The sequence below is a fragment of the Mustela lutreola genome, chromosome 11, assembly GCF_030435805.1.
Source record: "Mustela lutreola isolate mMusLut2 chromosome 11, mMusLut2.pri, whole genome shotgun sequence".
Classification (NCBI taxonomy): Eukaryota; Metazoa; Chordata; class Mammalia; order Carnivora; family Mustelidae; genus Mustela; species Mustela lutreola.
In genome coordinates, this window is record NC_081300.1 from 96,539,267 (window position 1) to 96,559,687 (window position 20,421).

The window sequence follows — 20,421 nt, forward strand, 5'->3', positions numbered from 1 at the left end:
TCGGTAATTTTAAATTTTCTAGCCGTCACAGTTTAGAAATCAGAAGACTGGCGAAACTGATCTGTTTGACACAATATATCTTGAACAATATGTCAAATATAATGAACATAGAGAAGTTAAGATACTTTCTATTCTTTTCATTGTACAGAGTCTTGGAGAAGTAGCATGCATTGCACACACTCACAGGGGATCTTAATTCAGACTAGTCACTTTTCATGGGTGCTACAGCCCCAAGAGGTAGGGGCTTTCCTATTGGATAGTGCAGGGCTAGAAGATGCAAGGAGAGAGCTCATAAGGCACATACACCTGGGTACTGATTCTGGCTCTATCTGAGAGCTGTGTGCCTGGGCCTCAGTTTCCTTGATGCAAGAATCCGGATCTCAGAGACCCGCCCCATTCCTCCTGCAAATGGTCTGGGCTATTCTCTTTTGATGTTATTTTTTGACGTGATGCCTAACCCCTTTACTTTAAGGCCTGATCATCACTGAAAACTTTTTTCTTTTTTTTTTTTTTTTAAGACTTTATTTATTTATTTGACAGACAGATCACAAGTAGGCAGAGACGCAGGCAGAGAGGGAGGGGGAAGCAGGCTCCCTGCCGAGCAGAGAGCACGATGCGGGACTCGATCTCAGGACCCTGAGATCATGACCTGAGCCGAAGGCAGCGGCTTAACCCACTGAGCCACCCAGGCGCCCCTTCTTTTGTTTTTGATTGACATACAATTCATTTAGCTTGAAATGTACCTTTTTTTTTTTAATGTACCCTTTTAGAATATATAATTACACCTAATTGCTTTAGGCAACTGCTAACCTATATTCTATGAACTGACCTATTCTGGACAATTCATATAAATGGATTACACAACATGTGACCTTTCGTGCCTGGCTCCTAAGCATGTTTTCGAGGTTCATCTGTCTTGTAATACTCAGTACTTTGTTCCCTTTTTATGGCTGAATAATATTCCATTGTATGGATAGGCTCTGTTTTGTTTCTCCATCTACCCATTGAGGGACATCTGGGTTATATCTACTTTTTGGCTATTGTAAATAACACTGCTACAAACATGGGTGTGCGAGTTTGTGTGGGAACATGTTTTCAATCCTTTGGGATGTATACCCAGGAATGGAATTGTTAGGCCATATAATAGCTCCCTTTCACTTTTTGAGAAACTATCAAACTTATTTCCGTAGTGGCTGTACCATTTTCCATTCTTACCAGTGATGTAAAGGTGTTCCAGTTACTTCTCATATTTTTATTATCTGGCTTTTTTTTTTTTTTTTTTTAATCCTAGTGGATGCAAACTTTTTTTTTTTTTTTAAGATTTTATTTATTTATTTGACAGATCACAAATAGGCAGGGAGGCAGGCAGAGAGAGAGGAGGAAGCAGGCTCTCTGCTGAGCAGAGAGCCCGACACGGGGCTCGATTCCAAGACCCCAGGATCATGACCTGAGCTGAGGGCAGAGGCTTAACCCACTGAGCCACCCAGGAGCCCCTGGATGTGAACTTTTATCTCACGGTTTTGATTTGCATTTCTCTAGTGAATAGTGATGCTGAGAATCTTTCCCTGTGTTTTTAACCATTTGGAGATCTTGGGAGATATATGTCTATTCTGGTCCTTTGCCCATTTTTTGTGTTCTTTTTTTTTTAAGATTTTATTTATTTTTTAAGATTTCACTTATGTATTTGAGACAGAGAGAGAGACAATGCGTGAGAGAGAGAGCATGAGCAGGAGGTGCGGGCAGAGGGAGAGGGAGAAGCAGACTCCTTGCTGAGCCGGGAGCCTGACACAGGGCTCCATCCTAGGACTCTAAAATCTTAGGGGCTCCATCCTAGGACTCTAGGATGGAGCCCCTAAGATTTTATTATTAACTAATCTTGGGGTGCCTGGGTGGCTCAATCATTAAGCATCTGACTTCAGCTCAGGTCATGATCCCAGGGTCCTGGGATCAAGCCCGGCATTGGGCTCCCTGCTCAGTGGGAAGCCTGCTTCTCCCTCTCCCCCTACCCGTGCTTGTGTTCCGTCTCTAGCTGTGCCTCCCTCTGTCAAATAAATAAATAAAATCATTTAAAGAAAATAAGTACTCACCACACCCCAACATGGGGCTTGAACTTACAGGCCCAAGATTCAAGGGTTGCACGCTTCATGGACTGAGCCAGCCAGGCACTCCTGCCCATTTTTAAATTTCTCTTTGTGTTAGGTTATAAGAATTCTTTATGTATTCTGGAAAGAGTTGCTTCTCAGATATATAATTTGCAAATCTTTTTTCCTGTTCTGTGGGTTGTCTTTTCATTTTCTTGATAATGTCCATGGACATATAAGTTCTTAATGTGAAATCCAATTTATCTATTTTTTTTCTTTTGTTTTGCTTCTGCTCTTGGTGTCATTTTTTTTTTAAAGATTTTATTTATTTATTTGACAGAGACACAAGTAGGCAGAGAGGCAGGCAGGGGTGGGGGAGGGAAAACATGCTCTCCCCTGAGCATAGAGCTGGATATGGGACTCAATCTCAGGACCCTGAGATCAGGACCTGAACTGAAAGCAGAAGCTTATCCCACTGAGCCACCCAGGTACCCCTCTTTGAAAGAGTTTTAAAGTTTTTGTTCTTGCATTTAGGTATTTGATCCATTTTTATTTTTTTATTATTTTTAAGGATTTTATTTATTTGACCCAGAGAGAGTTCAAGCAGGGGGAGCAGACAGAGGGAGAGAAAGAAGCTGGCTCCCCAAAGAGCAAGGAGCCAGACGTAGGACTCGATCCCAGGACCCTCTGAAATCATGACCTGAGCCCAAGGCAGACGCTCAACCAACTGAGCCACCCAGGCGCTCCATGTACTTGATCCATTTTTAAATTATTTATTGTGTATGGTGTGATGTGAGTCCAAGTTCATTCTTTGTATGTTGGAGTCTAGCTGTCCGCGTACCATTCACTAGGAAGACTGTTCTTTCCCATTGAATGGTCTTGGCTACGGCCATACCACCCAGAACGCGCCCGATCTCGTCTGAATGGTCTTGGCACCCTTGTTGAAAATCAATTGATAATGAAGATGAGCATTTATTACTAGACTCTCAGTTCTGTTCCGTCAATCTGCAGGTCTATCCTTACACCAAAGTCACATGGCTTTGATTACTCTGGCTTTGAAGTGAGCTTTTTGAATTGAGGAGGTGCAAATACTCCAACTTTGTTTTTCTTTTTCTTTTTTTTTTTTTAAAGATTTTTATTTATTTATTTGACAGAGAGAAATTACAAGTACACTGAGAGGCAGGCAGAGAGAGAGAGAGAGAGAGAGAAGGAAGCAGGCTCCCTGCTGAGCAGAGATCCCGATGCGGGACTCGATCCCAGGACCCTGAGATCATGACCTGAGCCGAAGGCAGCGGCTTAACCCACTGAGCCACCCAGGCGCCCCTGTTTTTCTTTTTCAAAATTGTTTTGGCTCTTTGGGTCCCCCCTTGTCTTTCCATGCGAGTTTTAGGATCAGATTGTTCATTAAAAAAATTTTTTTTAGGGGCGCCTGGGTGGCTCAGTGGTTTAAGCCTCTGCCTTCGGCTCGGGTCATGATCTCAGGGTCCTGGGATCGAGCCCCGCTTCGGGCTCTCTGCTCAGCGGGGAGCCTGCTTCCCCCTTTCTCTCTGCCTGCCTCTCTGCCTACTTGTGATCTCTGTCTGTCAAATGGACAAATGGGATCTTTGAAAGAAAAAAAAAAAAAAATCTTTAAAAAATTTAAAAAAATAAATAAAAAATAAAAATAAATTTTTTTTTTAAAGGCTACTGGAATTCCTACAGGGCATGTATTAAATCTGTGTATCAATTTAGGGAGTGTTGCTATCTTAATTGCATTATCTTCTTCCAACCCGTGAATGCCAGCTGTTGTTACATTTAGGAAGGTTTATTCCCTTTAGCTTCAGCAGGGTCTTAAAGTTTCCAGTGTACAAGTCTTGTATTCATTTTTATTATTTTTATTTTTTAAAATGTTATTTATTTATTTGATAGAGATCACAGGTAGGCAGAGAGACAGGCAGAGAGAGAGGAGGAAGCAGGCTCCCCGCTGAGCAGAGCACCCGAAGCAGGGCTCGATCCCAGGACCCAAGGATCATGACCTGAGCCTAAGGCAAATCATGACCTTTAACCCACTCAGCCACCCAGGCACCCCAAGTCTTGTATTTCTTTGGTTGAATTTATTCCTACATACTTCACTATAGTTTTTAAAAGATTTTTAAATTTATTTTTGAAAGAGAGAGACTGAGAGCGAGCAAGGGGGAGGGGCAGTAGGAGAGAGAGACGGAGAATCTCCAGCGGACTCCAGTCTGGAGTGCAGAGCCCGAGGTGGGGCTCAATGTCATGACCCTGACATCATGACCTGAGCCAAAACCAAGAGCTGAACACTTAATTCACTAAGCCACCTAGACTCTCCAGTATTTCACTATTTTTGATGCTATTGGGTTTTTTTTTTAAAGATTTTATTTATTTATTTGACAGAGAAATCACAAGTAGGCAGAGAGGCAGGCAGAGAGAGAGGAGGAAGCAGGCTCCCTGCTGAGCAGAGAGCCCGATGCAGGACTCAATCCCAGGACCCTGAGATCACTACCCGAGCCGAAGGCAGAGGCTTTAACCCACTGAGCCACCCAGATGCCCCTTTTTGATGCTATTGTAAATGGAATTTTTTTCTTGATTTTTGGATTGTTCACTGCTAATATATACAAATATAATTTTTGTGTGTAGTCTTGTATCCTACAACTTCCTTGAACTTAGTTATTCTGCTGGTGTGTGTGTGTGTGTGTGTGGTTCCTTTAGGATTTTCTGTATATAGCGGTCCCTGGCTGACTCAGTCAGTAGAGCTAACTCTTGATCTCAGGGTCCCATGTTCAAGCCCCACACTCGGTGTGGAGCCTACTGTAAAATAAAATAAAATGGGGCATCTGGGTGGCATAGTCAGTTAAGCATCTGACTCTTGGTTTCAGCTCAGGTCATGATCTCAAAGTTGTAAGATCCAGCTGCTTGGGTTTCTCTCTCCCTCTCCCCCTCCGTCCCACACCCCATGCTCACATGCATGTGCTCTTTTTCTCTAAAATAAAATCTTATAAAAAAAGGGAAAAAAAGGACTTTCTGGGGGCACCTGGGTGGCTCAGTGGTTTAAAGCCTCTGCTTTGGACTCAGGTCATGATCTCAGGGTCCTGGGATCGAGTCCCGCATCGGGCTCTCTGCTCAGCGGGGAGTCTGCTTCCTCCTCTCTCTCTGCCTGCCTCTCTGCCTACTTGTGATGTCTGTCTGTCAAGTAAATAAATAAAATCTTTTTTAAAAGAAAAGGACTTTCTGTATATGAAATCATGTCATCTGTAAAGAGTTTTATTTCTTCCTTTCCAAATAGGATGTTTTTTTATTTTTGTTCCTTGCCAGTTGCCCTGACGAGAAACTCAAGAACAATTTGGGTAGAGATGGGTAAGAGCAGACATCCTTGTCTTGTTCCTGATTTAGGGGGAAATTTCAACATTTCACCATTAAGTATGATATTCACTTCAGGCTTTTTCATGGATGCCCTTTATCAAGTGGAGGAATTTCTCTTCTATCACTAGTTTGTTGTAGAGTGTTTTTATTGGGAGAGTTGGATTTTATTTTATTATTTTATTTTTTAAGAAAAAGTTTTATTTGGGGCGCCTGGGTGGCTCAGAGGGTTAAGCCTCTGCCTTCGGCTCAGGTCATGATCTCAGGGTCCTGGGATCGAGTCCCACATCAGTCTCTTTACTCAGTGGGAAGCCTGCTTCCTCCCTCTCTCTGCCTACTTGTGATCTGTCAATTGAATAAATAAAAATCTTTAAATAAAAAAAAAAGAAAAATTTTTATTTATTTGAGATGGACCAAGAGTGAGAGAGAGAGGGCGAGCACACAAGTGGTGGGGGAGGGGCAGAGGGAGAGGGAGAAACAGGCCCCCCGCTGAGCAGAGAGCCTGATGCGGGGCTCGATCCCAGGACCCTGAGCCACCCAGGCACCCCATGTTGAGAGTCTTCTAAGGGTCCAACACTGTTCTAGGGTCAGCAAAGGAAGACAATCCCCATGCTGTCATGAAACGGACTGTTCTAGGCACAACAGCCAGATTTCAGAATTCCCCTCCCCCCCCACATTGGGGTCATTACCTTACCCCTCACCTCCCACTACTTCTTATTATTCTTCAGGCCAGACTGGATTCTGAGCCTGGTTCTTGCTCGTACCCACACCTAAGACTTCATTACGCTAAACTTGCCCTTATATCCTGGTTGGCAAACTCCTGCTCACCCCACAAGGCCCAGCTCAACTCTCCTCGCCTCTGAGAAGTCCTCCCTGGCCGGCTGCCCTCTGTCAATGGCAGCTATAATTCCATTTAATCGGGTCTGTCTCCTTCATGGGTCTGAGCTTCCTGAGGCAGAGAACTGCGTCCTTGAATGTTCTAGTTGGGCACACTGAGCATTTCATAAATGGCTTCAACAGGGTCCTAGAAATGAGACAAAGTGAGATCAGTTTCCCTCTGTAGCCTTTTTTCCTGCCCACAGCTCACTTCCCATGGCAGACGTGTTCGTGTCCTTGGGCTGGCATAACAAATTACCAGGAACCTGTCCGCTTTAAACAACAGAAATGTACTCTCTCACCGCTCTGGACGCCAGAAACCTGAAATCAAGATGCTGGCAGAGCCGGGCTCCCTCTGGGGCTCTAGGGAGGAATCCTTTGCTGTCCCCGCTGCTGGCAGCCCCAGGTGTCTCCTTGGCTTGTGGCCGAGTCACACTGAGCCTGTCTTCCTGTGGCCTTCCTGCTTGTCTTCTCCCCCTCTGAGAATACTTGTCATTGTAGGATGATCTCCTCTTGAGATCCTTATATTAATTACACCTACGAAGACCCCCCCACCCCCGTAAGAAAGGTTCACGTCTAATGATTGCAGGTGCGCATATCTTTTATGCCCATTCGACCCACTACGACGCGCTTATCTAAAAGGATCTGGGTTTCCCCCCCTTTCCTCTCTTCCTTCTATGTCTGAGTTAAAGACCCTAAAAGGGAAACAAATATTCCTAGTGGCTCTGCTAAAAACATGTGTCTGATGCAACTCAAACAAGCATCTTTTTTTTAAAAGATTTATTTACAGGGCGCCTGGGTGGCTCAGTGGGTTAAGCCTCTGCCTTCGGCTCGGGTCATGATCTCAGGGTCCTGGGATTGAGTCCCGCATCGGGCTCTCTGCTCAGCAGGGAGCCTGCTTCCTTCTCTCTCTCTCTCTGCCTGCCTCTCCATCTACTTGTGATTTCTCTGTCAAATAAATAAATAAAATCTTAAAAAATATATATTTATTTACTTATTTGAGTGAGAGGGAGAGGGAGAGGGAGCAGCAGGAGGGGCAGAGGGAGAGGGTGAGTCTCCCACATGGGGCCAGATCCCAGGACCCTGAGATTGTGACTTGAGCCGAAATCAAGAGTTAGACACTCAAACGACGGAACCACCTGGGTGCCCCAAATGAGCAACTTTTAACGAGTGGTTTTGGAATGATCTAGAATGGTTCCTTAAGGGGCATTTCCCGGCTTGCCAGGGAGCAAGCGCAGCAGAGGAACCAGGGAGCCCAGCGTGGCTTAGTGTGGATCAGGAGAGAAAGTTTTAGCTCCTGATCAACCACATACTTCTCCTTAAGTCTCTGATAGCTTGTTTAACCTCCCTGGGCCTTGCTCTCATCTGTAAAATTGGGAAGGTTTGATAGGACAGTGCTGCCCAAATCCTGGAAACTCGAACATCCTAAGAAGGCAGAGAGACAACACACGGGGCATTTTTCTCTAATTTCCATCAGCCCAGAAAGGCCTTTGCATCGTGTTGGAGCTGTTTCCATCACTGGACAACATTTTGAAATATTTGCTGTGTCTCATAAGTAAATAAAATCTAAAGAAAAAAAAAAAAAAAGGAGAGTTGGATGCTTAATGATGGACCAAGACACTTCACACAAAAACTTCTTAAATATATGACCAAACTGGGGCACCTGGGTGGCTCAGTGGGTTAAGCCTCTGCCTTTGGCTCAGGTCATGATTTTAGGGGCCTGGGATCGAGGTCCGCATTGGGCTCTCTGCTTAGTGGGGAGTCTGCTCCCCGCACCCGCCTGCCTCTCTGCCCCCTTGTGATCTCTGTCTGTCAAATAAATAAAATCTTTAAAAATAAATAAATAAAAAAGAAATTAAAAAAATATATATGTGACCAAAAACGTTTGGAGACCACTGACCTAAAAACCTGGTTAAGTAGCTGTTGGTCAAACCCAACAGTATGACTAGCAGACAATTTGTAGGTTGCAGGGTCACAATAAGCTTAACACAATGACTCTACTATGTTTTTTATGTCCTCAAGACAGCAAAACCATACTTGACTTTATATTAAGTTGGGTTTTGATCGGAGATCTATTCCCAAATTTATTAATTTTCAGTTACATTTCTGCCATTACTCCTATTTGTAGGCCAGGAGCCAGCAAACTTCTCCTGCAAAAGGGCAGATAAACTTTTTGAGCTTTGCCATAGTTCGGCCACAGTCTCTTAACAATACAACTCTGCTATTTAGTGTTAAATACATAAAAGGAATAGCATGACTGAGTACCAATAAAACTTTATTTATGAACACTGAAATTTGAATTTCATGTAATTTTCGCTGTTACAAATAATCTTTTTATTTTTTAAAGATTTTATTTATTTATTTGACAGACAGAGATCACAAGTAGGCAGAGAGGCAGGCAGAGAGGAGGAAGCAGGCTCCCCACTGAGCAGAGAGCCCGATGTGGGGCTCGATCCCAGGACCCTGAGATCATGACCTGAGCAGAAGGCAGAGGCTTTAACCCACTGAGCCACCCAGGTGCCCCAGTTTTTAAAATATTTTATTTATTGGGGCACCTGGGTGGCTCAGTGGGTTAAAGCCTCTGCCTTCAGCTCAGGTCATGATCCCAGATCCTGGGATCAAGCCCCGCATGGGGCTCTCTGCTCAGCGGGGAGCCTGCTTCCCCCTCTCTTTCTCTCTGCCTGCCTCTCTGCCCAATTGTGATCTGTCTGTCAAATAAATAAATAAAATCTTAAATAAATAAATAAAAATCTTTAAGGAAAAAAAGATTTTATTTATTTGACAGAGAGAGACAGACAGTGAGAGAGGGAACACAATCAGGGGGAGTGGGAGAGGGAGAAGCAGGCTTCCCGCCAAGAAAGGAGACCGATGCAGGGTTCGATCCCAAGATCCTGGGATCAAGACCCAACCCAAAGGCAGATGCCCAATGACTGAACCATGCAGGCACCCCGCTTTATTTTTTTCCCAACCATTTAGGAACCTAAAAACTTTTCTTAGCTTGTAGGGTCACTCAAAACAGGTGATGCACTGGCTTTGATCTGCAGACCAGAATTTGCCAATCCCTGTTTTAGATCACAAACAGAAATTTGTTTCCTTTTTTTTTTTTTTTTTTAAAGATTTTATTTATTTATTTGACAGAGAGATTGAGATCACAAGTAGACAGAGAGGCAGGCAGAGAGAGAGAGAGGGAAGCAGGCTCCCGGCTGAGCAGAGAGCCCGATGCGGGGCTTGATCCCAGGACCCTGAGATCATGACCTGGGCCGAAGGCAGAGGCTTAACCCACTGAGCCACCCAGGCGCCCCCAGAAATTTGTTTCTTAAGCTCGATTCCCTACGGGTAGGACACCAAAAAATGGAACATGCATTCGAGGATATAAGGAGCTTATTTTCCTATCAATACCTCGGAACAAGGAACACATGCAAAAAATAAGCTGTGGGGACACAAAGTTAAACAAAATCCCAGTATTAATGCAAGAATTGAGAGAAATGTATAATTGATCTTGATCTTGGACTAAAGGGGGAAAGGGGGGATTTCTAGGACAGTCTTACTGCCCTAACCAGTGGGCACCTTCGCAAAACACCCAACTTTCTACGAGGGGTTCTTGCTGCTGAATTTCCTAATTTCCTACAATTATAATGTATTCTAGTTTGGATTTCTCTAGTAATTATGGGCTCGCACATCAGTCTTTGTGGAAAGCTAATCTTCCCTGGAACCAAAGGTAAGCAGCAGACGCTCGAGCATTTTGTTGTTGTTACTAAAAAAAAAAAAAAAAAATTACCCTCTTCAGTTCCCCAAGAAGGAGTAATGGAGAAACCGGCAAGGCTGAGCACCTTGAAATGGTGGAAGAGAACAGCGGACCAAGTGGCAGGAGTGGAAACAGCGTTCGCTGGGTGTTCTCATCTGCTCATTGACTTCAAGCAGGTGTTGGTACTCACGCGAAACAGAAGTGTTCCAGACCAATTTTGCACCTACCCAGCCTCCCTACCTTTGCACACCACTTTGTGGTGATTCTTAAATGGTGATGAGTTGGTGATTTGGAGCCAACAGCGCGGCAGTTGCCTCTCCTAACCCAATAATGCACCTGATGCCCAGAGTGGGCAGCGTTCAGAGCGTGAAGCCAACATGCCGAGAGTTGGACTCTAAAAATAAGCATTTTGCACATTTCTTTTAGCCTCCTTTCTCTCCATAAAGGCCTCCACAGATGGCTTCTTTACATCATGCTCTCAAATGACTAGCTGTTAAATATTCATACTTATGGAAATTGTACTGTACATACTCCAAACCCCCAGCCAGTTAAGCATTTGTATTTTCCGTAGCTCAAGGCCCTTGTTCATGGACCCCGTCCTCTGTAAAACACAAACTCTTGCACGTGCGCGTGCACACACACACACACACACACCTGCCGTAGACACCAACCTTTTGCCCCTTTATGACTAATTGGTCGAGGACAGTAGCTCCTAACCAAGGGGCCGGCGATTTTGGCACTCAGAGGACGTTTGGCAATGTCTGGAGACATTTTGGGTTGTCACAACCGGGGGTGGGGGGCGGTGCAGTGTGGTTGGGCGTGCGGAGCAGGGTCTACTACTGGCATCTAGTGGGTAGAGACCAGGGACGTCACTAAATATCCTACAATGAACAGGACAGCCTCCGACGAAGAAGGGCCTGGCCCCAATGTCAACAGTGGGGAGGTCCGGGGGACACACGGTGAGGCTGAAAGCAGACCTGAGCGCAGATAAAACACTGAGGGGGGGAACATGGTCACAGCAAACGGCAGCCAAAAACTTGGGGATGGTGGAGGGGCTCGATGAAGCTCAGGCCTCTTCCTCTCTTATTCAGATGAATACCCTAGCTTATTTAGGTTATACATTTAAAATCCTGTTTCTTTTCAGTCAGCAAGCCCAACTTACACATGTATTCTTAAAGGTTTTTATTGTTTAAATAACCTCTCCAGCCAACATGGGACTCAAACCTACCACGCTGAGCTCAAGAGTCACACACTCTACTAAAGCCTGCCGGGTGCCCCTCAACTTACAAATATATATTTTTAAAATGTTAGTTAAGGGACACCTGGGTGGCTCAGTCAGTTAAGCGTCTGCCTTCTGCTCGGGTCGTGATCCCAGAGTCCTGGGATTGAGCCCATCGGGCTCTCTGCTCAGTGGGGAGCCTGTTTCTTCCTCTGCTGCTCCCCCTGCTTGTGCTTTTTCTGACAAATAAAATCTTTAAAAATATATATACTATCCATTTAAAAAGTAATAAAAATTGGGGCGCCAGGGTGGCTCAGTTGTTAAATGTCTACCTTCAGTTCAGGTCATGATCCTAGGGTCCTGAGATAGAGCCCCGCATCAGGCTCCCCGCTCAGCGGGGAACCTGCTTCTCCCTCTGCCACTCCCACTCTTGCTGTCTCTGTCAAATACATAAAATCTTTAAAAAATAAAAATAAAAAAGAAAATATAAATAAAAATTTTGGTTAAAATGTAAAAAATAAAATAAATAAATAAATAAATAAAAATTTTGGTTAAAATGTAAAACACTCTTTCACTTGTTCAATTAATACTCAATTATCTCATGTATTTGAGATTAAATTGCCCTAAACATTAACACCATTTACAAATTTGCTTGAATTCCCTTAAGAAGTTCAAACTATAGGGCACCTGGGTGGCTCAGTTGGTTGGGCGACTGCCTTCGGCTCCGGTCATGATCCTGGAGTCCTGGGATCCGGTCCTGCACTGGGCTCCTTGCTTGGCAGGGACTCTGCTTCTCCCTCTGACCCTCCCTCTTCTTGTGCTCGCTCTCTTTCATCCTCTCAAATAAATAAAATCTTAAAAAGAAAAATTTCAAGCTATAAATTGTGATTCTCTTAAACATTTGAAACCCCACAAAGAAGCCATATTCTAAACATTAAAAAAAAAAAAAAAAATCAGGGCGCCTGGGTGGCTCAGTGGCTTAAAACCTCTGTCTTCAACTCAGGTCATGATCCCAGGGTCCTGGGATCGAGCCCTGCATCGGGCCCTCTGCTCAGCAGGGAGCCTGCTTTCCTTCCTCCTCTCTCTCTGCCTACTTGTGACCTCTGTCAATTAAATAAATCAATCTAAACAAAAACAAAAACAAAAACAAAACCCAACCTCCTCTCCCTGACCCCTCTCTCCGTCCTTCTCCAGGATGGCAGTCCTGACTCTTGGCCCAGGCCACCTCGGCTGGACAGAACCCCACCCCGTGCTGGCTCCCAGATCTGTGCTTCTAAGTTAAAAGTCAGGGTACTCAAACCTTACAGGGGAGGTAACTGATCTTCCTGTGGGGTCTTCTGTTCCCTTCATTCCCTGTTCCCTGCTTCCCAAGCAGGGCAAGAAGCTGGCCGGACATCTTGGCCAATCCTTTCTCTCCGAGCCCCAGGTTCAATAGTGGCCTAAGATTGCTCCACTCCCTTCTCTACCCACTCCAACTTCCTCAGTGCCATGGCCAGTCACCTCCTAGGCTCAGGCACAAATAGCGTTCTTGGTGTTTTCTTAACTCCCATGACCACAAGAATCCTGTTTGCTCATTTACGCTCTCGACGTGAGAGTAAGTACCTAGCATGTGACCCAATGGTAGACGCACAGCAGTTATGTATAAAACCCTTAATAAATACAGGCACCAGTCCCGCAAAAATGAGAAACTAAATGCCTTTCCTAGCTTATGAGCAAAGTGACTTCATCTGAAAACTACAGAAGGACTGAAAGCCACAGAAAGGAATATGGAGAGCCCACCACTGCGACTGGCATACAGTAGGCCCACAATAAGCCCGGACAGTTTTTTACACTGGCTGGTGTTCTCCAAGGCAGAGCTCAAATCTTGCACTCACAGACTGGGCGGCTGCTCAACACCAGGACTGATTTTAAAGAAGGGGCCAGCCACACTGTGAGACGTCTCCTGTAATTCACTCTCAATAAAATGCCAACATTAAGAAAGTCCAAGCCCCCAAAGGAAAGCTCTCTAGCAAGGATGGTGGCACGGGACACTCCAATGGGAGCTCAGAACCCAGAGAAAGAAAACACGAACAGAGAAAAAAACATATTAGCCCGTTTAGTTTATTTAAGAATCTTACAAAAAAAAGAAAAAGAAAGAAAACAAAACAAAACAAAAAACATGACAACGAAAATCTACAGAGTTTGTTATGCTTCATGGTTGATCGTTTTTTTTTTATATTGCAAGGGTAAACCTCGCTCAATGCAGCCAACACAAAGTTTATTGCATGAGACCCAATTTTTAAAGTTACATGATCAAAATGGTTGGAACAGTCACTTCTGGACACTTGGTACTGGGTTAACCACGGAAGGCTGGATGGAGCAGTGCAGTATCATCGGAACAGTGCGTACCCTTCACACGCTAACGGACATTCGAGACAGAGGAGCGATATAAAAAGGGAGATTTAAAAAAAGAGGACCAAATGAAAACAACCAAGAGTTTACAGCCACCTTAGTTTCAAATTGTCTTTGGATTCCATCGCACGTTGTCTCAAGATGCACCAAGTCAGATCAGTGAAGGAGGAAGATCTACGCCTATGTATAAAAGTACCCTTTGCTCAGCAGAGGTAGAACCTGGCGGAAGTTTTATTGCAGAGACACAGCGTCCCTCTTCCCGCTTCTCATGCTCGATGGTACAAGTGGTTATTGAAAAATCGTATCAGTAGTTTGCAGACTCAGTATAAACCACGAACAGGATGGTTCTTTTCTCTAATGGCGGGGAGACGACAACGTGCTCCGTAGGAACGAGTTCTCGCCCCTCCCGCGGAGTCAGGAAGAAGGCTCAAAGCTGCTTTATCCTCTTCAGTGCCGCGAGTACGGTCATCGCAAGAAAGGCCCTGGGGTGGGGAGGTGCATGAATGGGGTGTTCCCAAGAAGGGGGCTGTGGACTGACCTTCCGACCCGGGGAGGGGGAGGCCTGAACCTCGAGAAGCAAGAAGAACCAACTTGGCCAGGGTGTGTCCCTTGCTGCGCAGGCGCTCTGAGCCGTCCTGCCACCATGGCGCCGGGGACAGTGGCCGCCCGTTGCCCGGCTCGGCACTCCTCCGGCACCAGAGGCAGGGAGCGGGCAGGCTGGACCTGAGCCGGGATTCTCACCCGAGCACATCTCTAACAGGCCCTAATTGAGGATATGCTCCGTTCCCGAGGCTTATTTCCATGCAGACAACTTGTAAAATTTTGAACAAGTCTAGCAAGCTGGAATAGGTGAGCGGAACACGTACATGAGTTAAAGGCCCAAGACATGCTCATGGCGATCCCACCTGGGGAGCATGAAGGAAGAGCTTTTTCATGGTGCAAAATCTTTGAAGTCTGCCTCCCCGCTGATGATTACCCACCGTTTTCATGAGCCACCCCCAGGTCTTCCCCATGGGCAACACTCATCGTCCAGAAGGCCTCAATCCAGCTCAGCAGCGAGGCTGTGGGCGCCTCACCCAGCCAAGGGCCACTCACTGGTAGTTCAGTAGTGGTAAGAGCAGCTCAGGGCAGCCTGCTGGCCAGTCCACCCACGGCTAACGGTTCAAGAAGAAATCAGCCCACGAGCTGAAGGCTCCTGGAGCCTCTAAAGCAGTTGTGTGTCGCTCTCTTTGGGAGGACAACTGCTCCTTAAAGAACGTTTTTTACGGAGACCCACATGTACCAAGCCAGTCTCCCCATCTGCTGTTAAAATCCTAAACAGGTGAGAGCAAAAGCAGATTGCCTGTCTTCCCTACAAAGTAAATTTTTGATTTATTAATTTGCAGGTTAAACGTACAGGCCTGACTTCTTAAAAAAACAAAAACAAAAACAAAAAACCCTCAAAAACTTTGCAGCCAGCAGCAGGCCATCAACTACTGGTCAGATCTGTAAGATTTTCCTCTCAGCTGAGCCACACAGGTGAAGGCTTTGGTACAGGCCTGAAAAACTGCGAGGGTAGGAGCAAGTTGGGTTACTGAAAAGCTACATTGGATCCCAAATGCACTGAAGAAGTTAGAGGAGCTTAAAGGAAGTCTTGGGAAGAAATTTTTTTATGTGAAAACATCAGGCTCACTATAGCTTCCAAAGAGCAACATAAATGAGCGTAACTAGTCATATAATGACAGTATCAGAAATTGCACTCAAGTACATTCCCCCCAATACAATGCATTGCACACAGTAAAAATTTGTAATAAAAATGCAAACACAATCAGGCATGTTGAAAAATATTAACACAAAACAGACATAGGAATTCTATAGTAAAGATGCAAAACTGAATTCTAAAATATATGAACAAATTCAACTAAGAAGTTTTCCATACTTTTATATATAAAAAAAAAAGTAGATGTCCCATATGGGAAGTCAAGAAAAGAATAAATAGGATGGAAGGGAGGAGGGAAAGGGAAAAACAAGTGGATGGGGTCCCAATTTACAAGAAATATTTACATTCAGAATTCAAAAAAACTCAACATTTCTATATATACACATTTATGTACATATATATAAGTACAGCATAAAATCAGAAGGTGGGTTTTGAATTTCACCTCAAGTACTCAGAAAAAACTACTAGCTAGCTTGAGTTGCGGGTATCTATGTGCGTTTCCTTCACTTACGCGCCCTTAAAAGACACTGCATTTGTATTCGAGAACTGGCATCCCATAACGAGTCTCCACAAACGGTTTCTGCTCGCGGCTAGAGCCACGAGGTGGACTGCCTCCACACTCCAGCGGCACAGTGTGCCTGGCCCCGTGCGCGGGTATGCGATTACGCAGGGAGACCCCAGATCCAGGAGGGGTAGTCGCTAAATGCCCATTGTCACAGTGGTTTTCTTGGCCACTGGGATGCCTGAACTAACCCAACATCTGGCTAACCGGATCCCAGCCTAACAGCAACTCTTATTAGCACCGTTCTCAGAAACTACCAAGTATCCCTCAGGTATGTTTTTAAAGTAAGAGATTATAGACACAGACAATCCTCTTCGTATCTTATCAAGAAAAGGACCAAAAGGGAAAGTACTTTTCCTCTGCTCCTACTTTCATAAACTGAGATGCACCAATCATTTGTAATCTACTACTGCTTTCTGCCTTCTTGCTAAACTGGGAAGGAGAGGGGGTGCGGGAAAAGGTTCCCACTATTCAAATGTAAATGCTGTCCTGGTGCCCTTTCTGGTGGTGTCTGTTACCAGTTCTAATAGCATGACACGGAGGCCAGCAAATGAATGCCCCAGGGTCTGTGGACACGGGACTGGGCCCCTAAGATGTTACAGTCCTCTGGAGCTTGGTAATCTAGAACTTGACCTCTACAGATGAAGCACACTAACGTGAAAAGGGCTCCTGCTGCAGCTCAAACCATTTTCTGAAGTGCGAACTGACTGCACGGGAATAAATATATGTACACGAACACACACACGCACGCTGCTCTGGATGCAAGTTCTGGCTACCTTCTACACGGACGGAAAGAAAAGATGCTGAAAGTCTATCTGCAACACAGCAGCAAAAAGGGGAAAATGCTTCAGATATTTACTTTCTGATCAAGCTGCATTTCAAGAAATACTTCGTTAATACTTTGCATCATCGATGCTGACCTGGATAATCCCACTAAACCGCAGCCGGAGGCCTTGCGGTGTGGAGATTGCTAAACTCGGGGAACACCAATTCCCCCCGAGATACCAGCTGAGCAGCTCTGGACTTAGGAAGTGGTTTTCAGCACAATAGACACTGTAAACTCTGAAAACACGAACATGGTTTATAATCAAATCTTGGTCCTCAGAGCCGTATTGCTAAAAAGGGAGGAAAGGCATTGCAGGGGCCAAAAGCATCGGGTTCAACAAGGCCCTGGGGTCAGACGTGGCATTCAGATCCTGAAATACACGGGCCTGTTTTACAGAAGTTTGCTGTTGTTAAGACTTGATTTTTTGACAGAGGAGGGCCTTGAATGCTGGACAGCCCCATGCTGACCCACCTGAACTTGCTGACTTAGGTAAGGGCACAGTGTCAAGGTCCTGTGTTCAACCTCCAGGGAAGGGGACGAGCAGCACACTCTTGGTGCTTAACACAGCCCACGCCATGATGGGTATGATGGACAGGGGGATGTGGCAGCTCGGGTCCCCCTCCATTTACACTGATTGCCTTTTTGAGGTCTCCTTGGAGACTTTTCAGAGGCCTTACTTCTGGACCTTATTTCTAAGAGCAAAACAAAGCTGTTCCTCAAAGAACAGAATAAACCGATGCCCTTTGCATCAAGATAGCTGTTCAAAGGGCAAACGTTGCATCAGGAATTGTGGGGGTCAACTAACCGCATCCTACAGAATCCTCGTACTGATGCTTGGCAATAAGCACACCCTGCGAGAAAGATAACCCCACACAAAAAAGAGGGAAGCTGGGCCAAGAGCCCATGAGAAATCTGCCATTCTGTCTCACTGAGGGGAGCAGGTCTGTTAGGGTTCCCATCCCCAACTCTCTGTCACTTCAGCGTGCTGATGGACGCTGTGCAGGCTCCCGGTTTCCACAGAGAGGAACTAACTGAGAAGCTTTGCTGCAGGTGGGACGATCTGCCCTAACAAGGAACATTGGTCGATCTTCAGATGGATCATGCCTGAGATAGAGAGCCTAGACTGAGGAGGAAAGTTGCATCCACTTGGCAAAACATGCCAAAGAACAGAAATTACCGGCAATGTGTTCTTCTAGGTATTAAGAATAAATAAATCCAAAGGAAACTTACAGTAAACTTGACATAAGCGAACTGGGGCGTAAAGGGACACAGGAAGCGGAAAGCCCTAGCTTGCCTTCACTGAACATACATCCCACCTGATTCGCTAAAAGTTTAAAAAGTAACAAAAGAGAACAATTCAGTTTGAGCAACATTCAAAAGATCGATCACTTCACCCCTTCCTCGACACCATCTCCGTTTCGAGGGTGAGCCCGACAGAAGTCCAAACAGAAGGCTCTCGGAGCGCCGAGCAACACTCGAGTTCTGCGGAGTCCCCGTCACGGACTGCTTCCGAAGGTGGTGAGGGCCTAAACACGAGTCCACTTCTGGTTAGTATCATAACTTTTTATTTGACACCTACAAGATTGTGGTATCTTGTAGCTTTTGACCAGGTTTATACAATCTCAATTTTTCATAGTGCAACCTGTGCAAGCAAAAAAAGGGGGGGGGGGAGGAAAACAAAAGGAAACAAAAGAACCAATTGTCCCCTCACTTGTTTTTATAAACATCTATTATAGGCGAAACAAAACTCACCCATATTGTAGATAAGTATCTATTCACATTTGTACATCACCATTTTTAACAGCTTGAGATAAACTCTACAATGTCTTACAACACATTAAACAATATTCACGTTACTGGGTAACAACAATAACAACAAGAAATAAACATACAGCAGAAGCCTGAAGTGTCTCCTCATTGTCTAGTTTACAGCTCAAGTACGGTTTCCTTTTTTATGAGTGACAAATTAAGATAATGAAGTAAAAAAAAAAAGATTGTTTGCAAGAAGGAAGCCAATTTGTATTTCTTTCTAAAACTATCTTTAAGTTAAGGAAAGTGTAATTTTAAGAAAAGCAGGCTTGTAGCCATTTTTGCAGCACACATTAGGAATACTATTAATACATTAAAATTAACTTTTTAAGAGTTTTACCACAAAAAAATGTATGTACTCGTTACCTTGACCAGAAACCTGGGGCAGGGAGAATGGGGAAGGGGCTAAGATTTGCAGGGTAAGAAGCAATACTCAGGTATAAACACTATAAAAATGCAATAACCAATGCTGTACATCTACAAATGTTTCTCTCCGTTACTTGACTTGTTTTAGTCTTGTTTACGCATGCTTTCAAAGACATGCACTGTCAGAACAAAACTAGAAAAGAACCTGAATGCATGATATGCAACCTTTCATTTCATGCTTTAATAAACCTATTGTTTAATAAGTTGGAAAAAGAAACCAATATATATTTTCTATATTTATAGACTCAAAACACATGCATCTGGGGAGAACTCCCACAGCAGTTGCATGGATGTACTGCGTTAACCCTGAGCACTGTGTAACATAAAAGTAAAGCCAGTTTGGGAAGTTCCAAGCATTTTTAAACCAATTGTGGTTTGTAGCCTTTAACAAACTCACAAACAAACAGACACACACGCACGCGCACATATCCCTCTGCTCACCCAAAGTAAAAGCATATGGGAAGTACCATGGGAAAAGCAAAGGAAAGACATATGTACCCCCATCGGCACTGCTGATTTTCAGTTTTGCTATCTATTCCAGGTTTGTCCTTACTCCCAAAAAAATTAACTAGAGAGAGCACAACTGAAAAAAAAATTATAATTCTTTGGAAACTGTCCCTGATTTTTATGCAAATGATATGCTTCAACAGCATTTCAGATACATCCATGTCGAAACCTGTCTGTTCTTACGCGTTGCTCAAGTTGGCGATGCTCTGCGGGTGGCGCTGCTGCCAGAGCTGCTTCTGCTGGACCGCAAGCTGTTGAGACTGGTCTGAAGTTGACAGGAGATTTACAAGTGGAGACACACAATTTGCAGGAATGATCAAACCTGCAATTAGAAACAAGAATTTTGGGAGGGTGCAACCAAGACAGCCATATATTCCAGCTTCACAGCACATTCCGAGTGAAGCACACTATTAAGTGGAACAAAGACGCCGCCACACAAAAATGAAATAAATACCTAATAACTGAAATGGCCCCTTCAGAAGTAACCTAATTCCTCGGCAGCGTCACCCACAAATACCTAAGCATCTGCATGTCTACAGCAACACCAACTTGGTGGTGGAACAGAAAGGTCAAATACAGTGTCTCCCGATCTAACTTTGCATCTTCACAAATGCACATCAACACAACCTTCTCTGGCCAAGTGCTAACGTAGCAGGAAGAGCACAGGACAGCGGCTGCAAACTCAAAGGCTGACTGAAGCAGGTTAACTGTCAAGCGGTCACAGTACAGATGTCAGCAAACGGGGGAAAGTAGACGTCCTGGCAAAGAACTGGAACTCCTCTCATCTGGGAACAGGGGCTCGATGTGTCACAGAAGCTGATGCGTGTACACAGCCGTGTGTGTGCACACACACACCTTTTGAGAAAATGAAAAGCCCGGGTTCTGACCTTTAAATGTTGGCAACTAATTCAAATGCAAACTTG

The 20,421-nt window shown here is 44.7% G+C and overlaps 1 protein-coding gene across 3 annotated transcripts in view; it reads right to left on the bottom strand.

Annotated features, from left to right (window-relative positions):
- Nucleotides 1-13,362: 13,362 nt before the first annotated feature.
- Nucleotides 13,363-20,421, bottom strand: part of SBNO1 (strawberry notch homolog 1) — a 58,672-nt gene continuing 51,613 nt past the window's right edge. For all 3 annotated transcript variants that reach the window (XM_059138635.1, XM_059138634.1, XM_059138636.1), the window contains exon 32: nucleotides 13,363-19,820. In XM_059138635.1, the coding sequence (XP_058994618.1) occupies nucleotides 19,678-19,820 (143 nt within the window). In that variant the 3' untranslated portion in view covers nucleotides 13,363-19,677. The remainder of the gene's footprint in view (nucleotides 19,821-20,421) is intronic.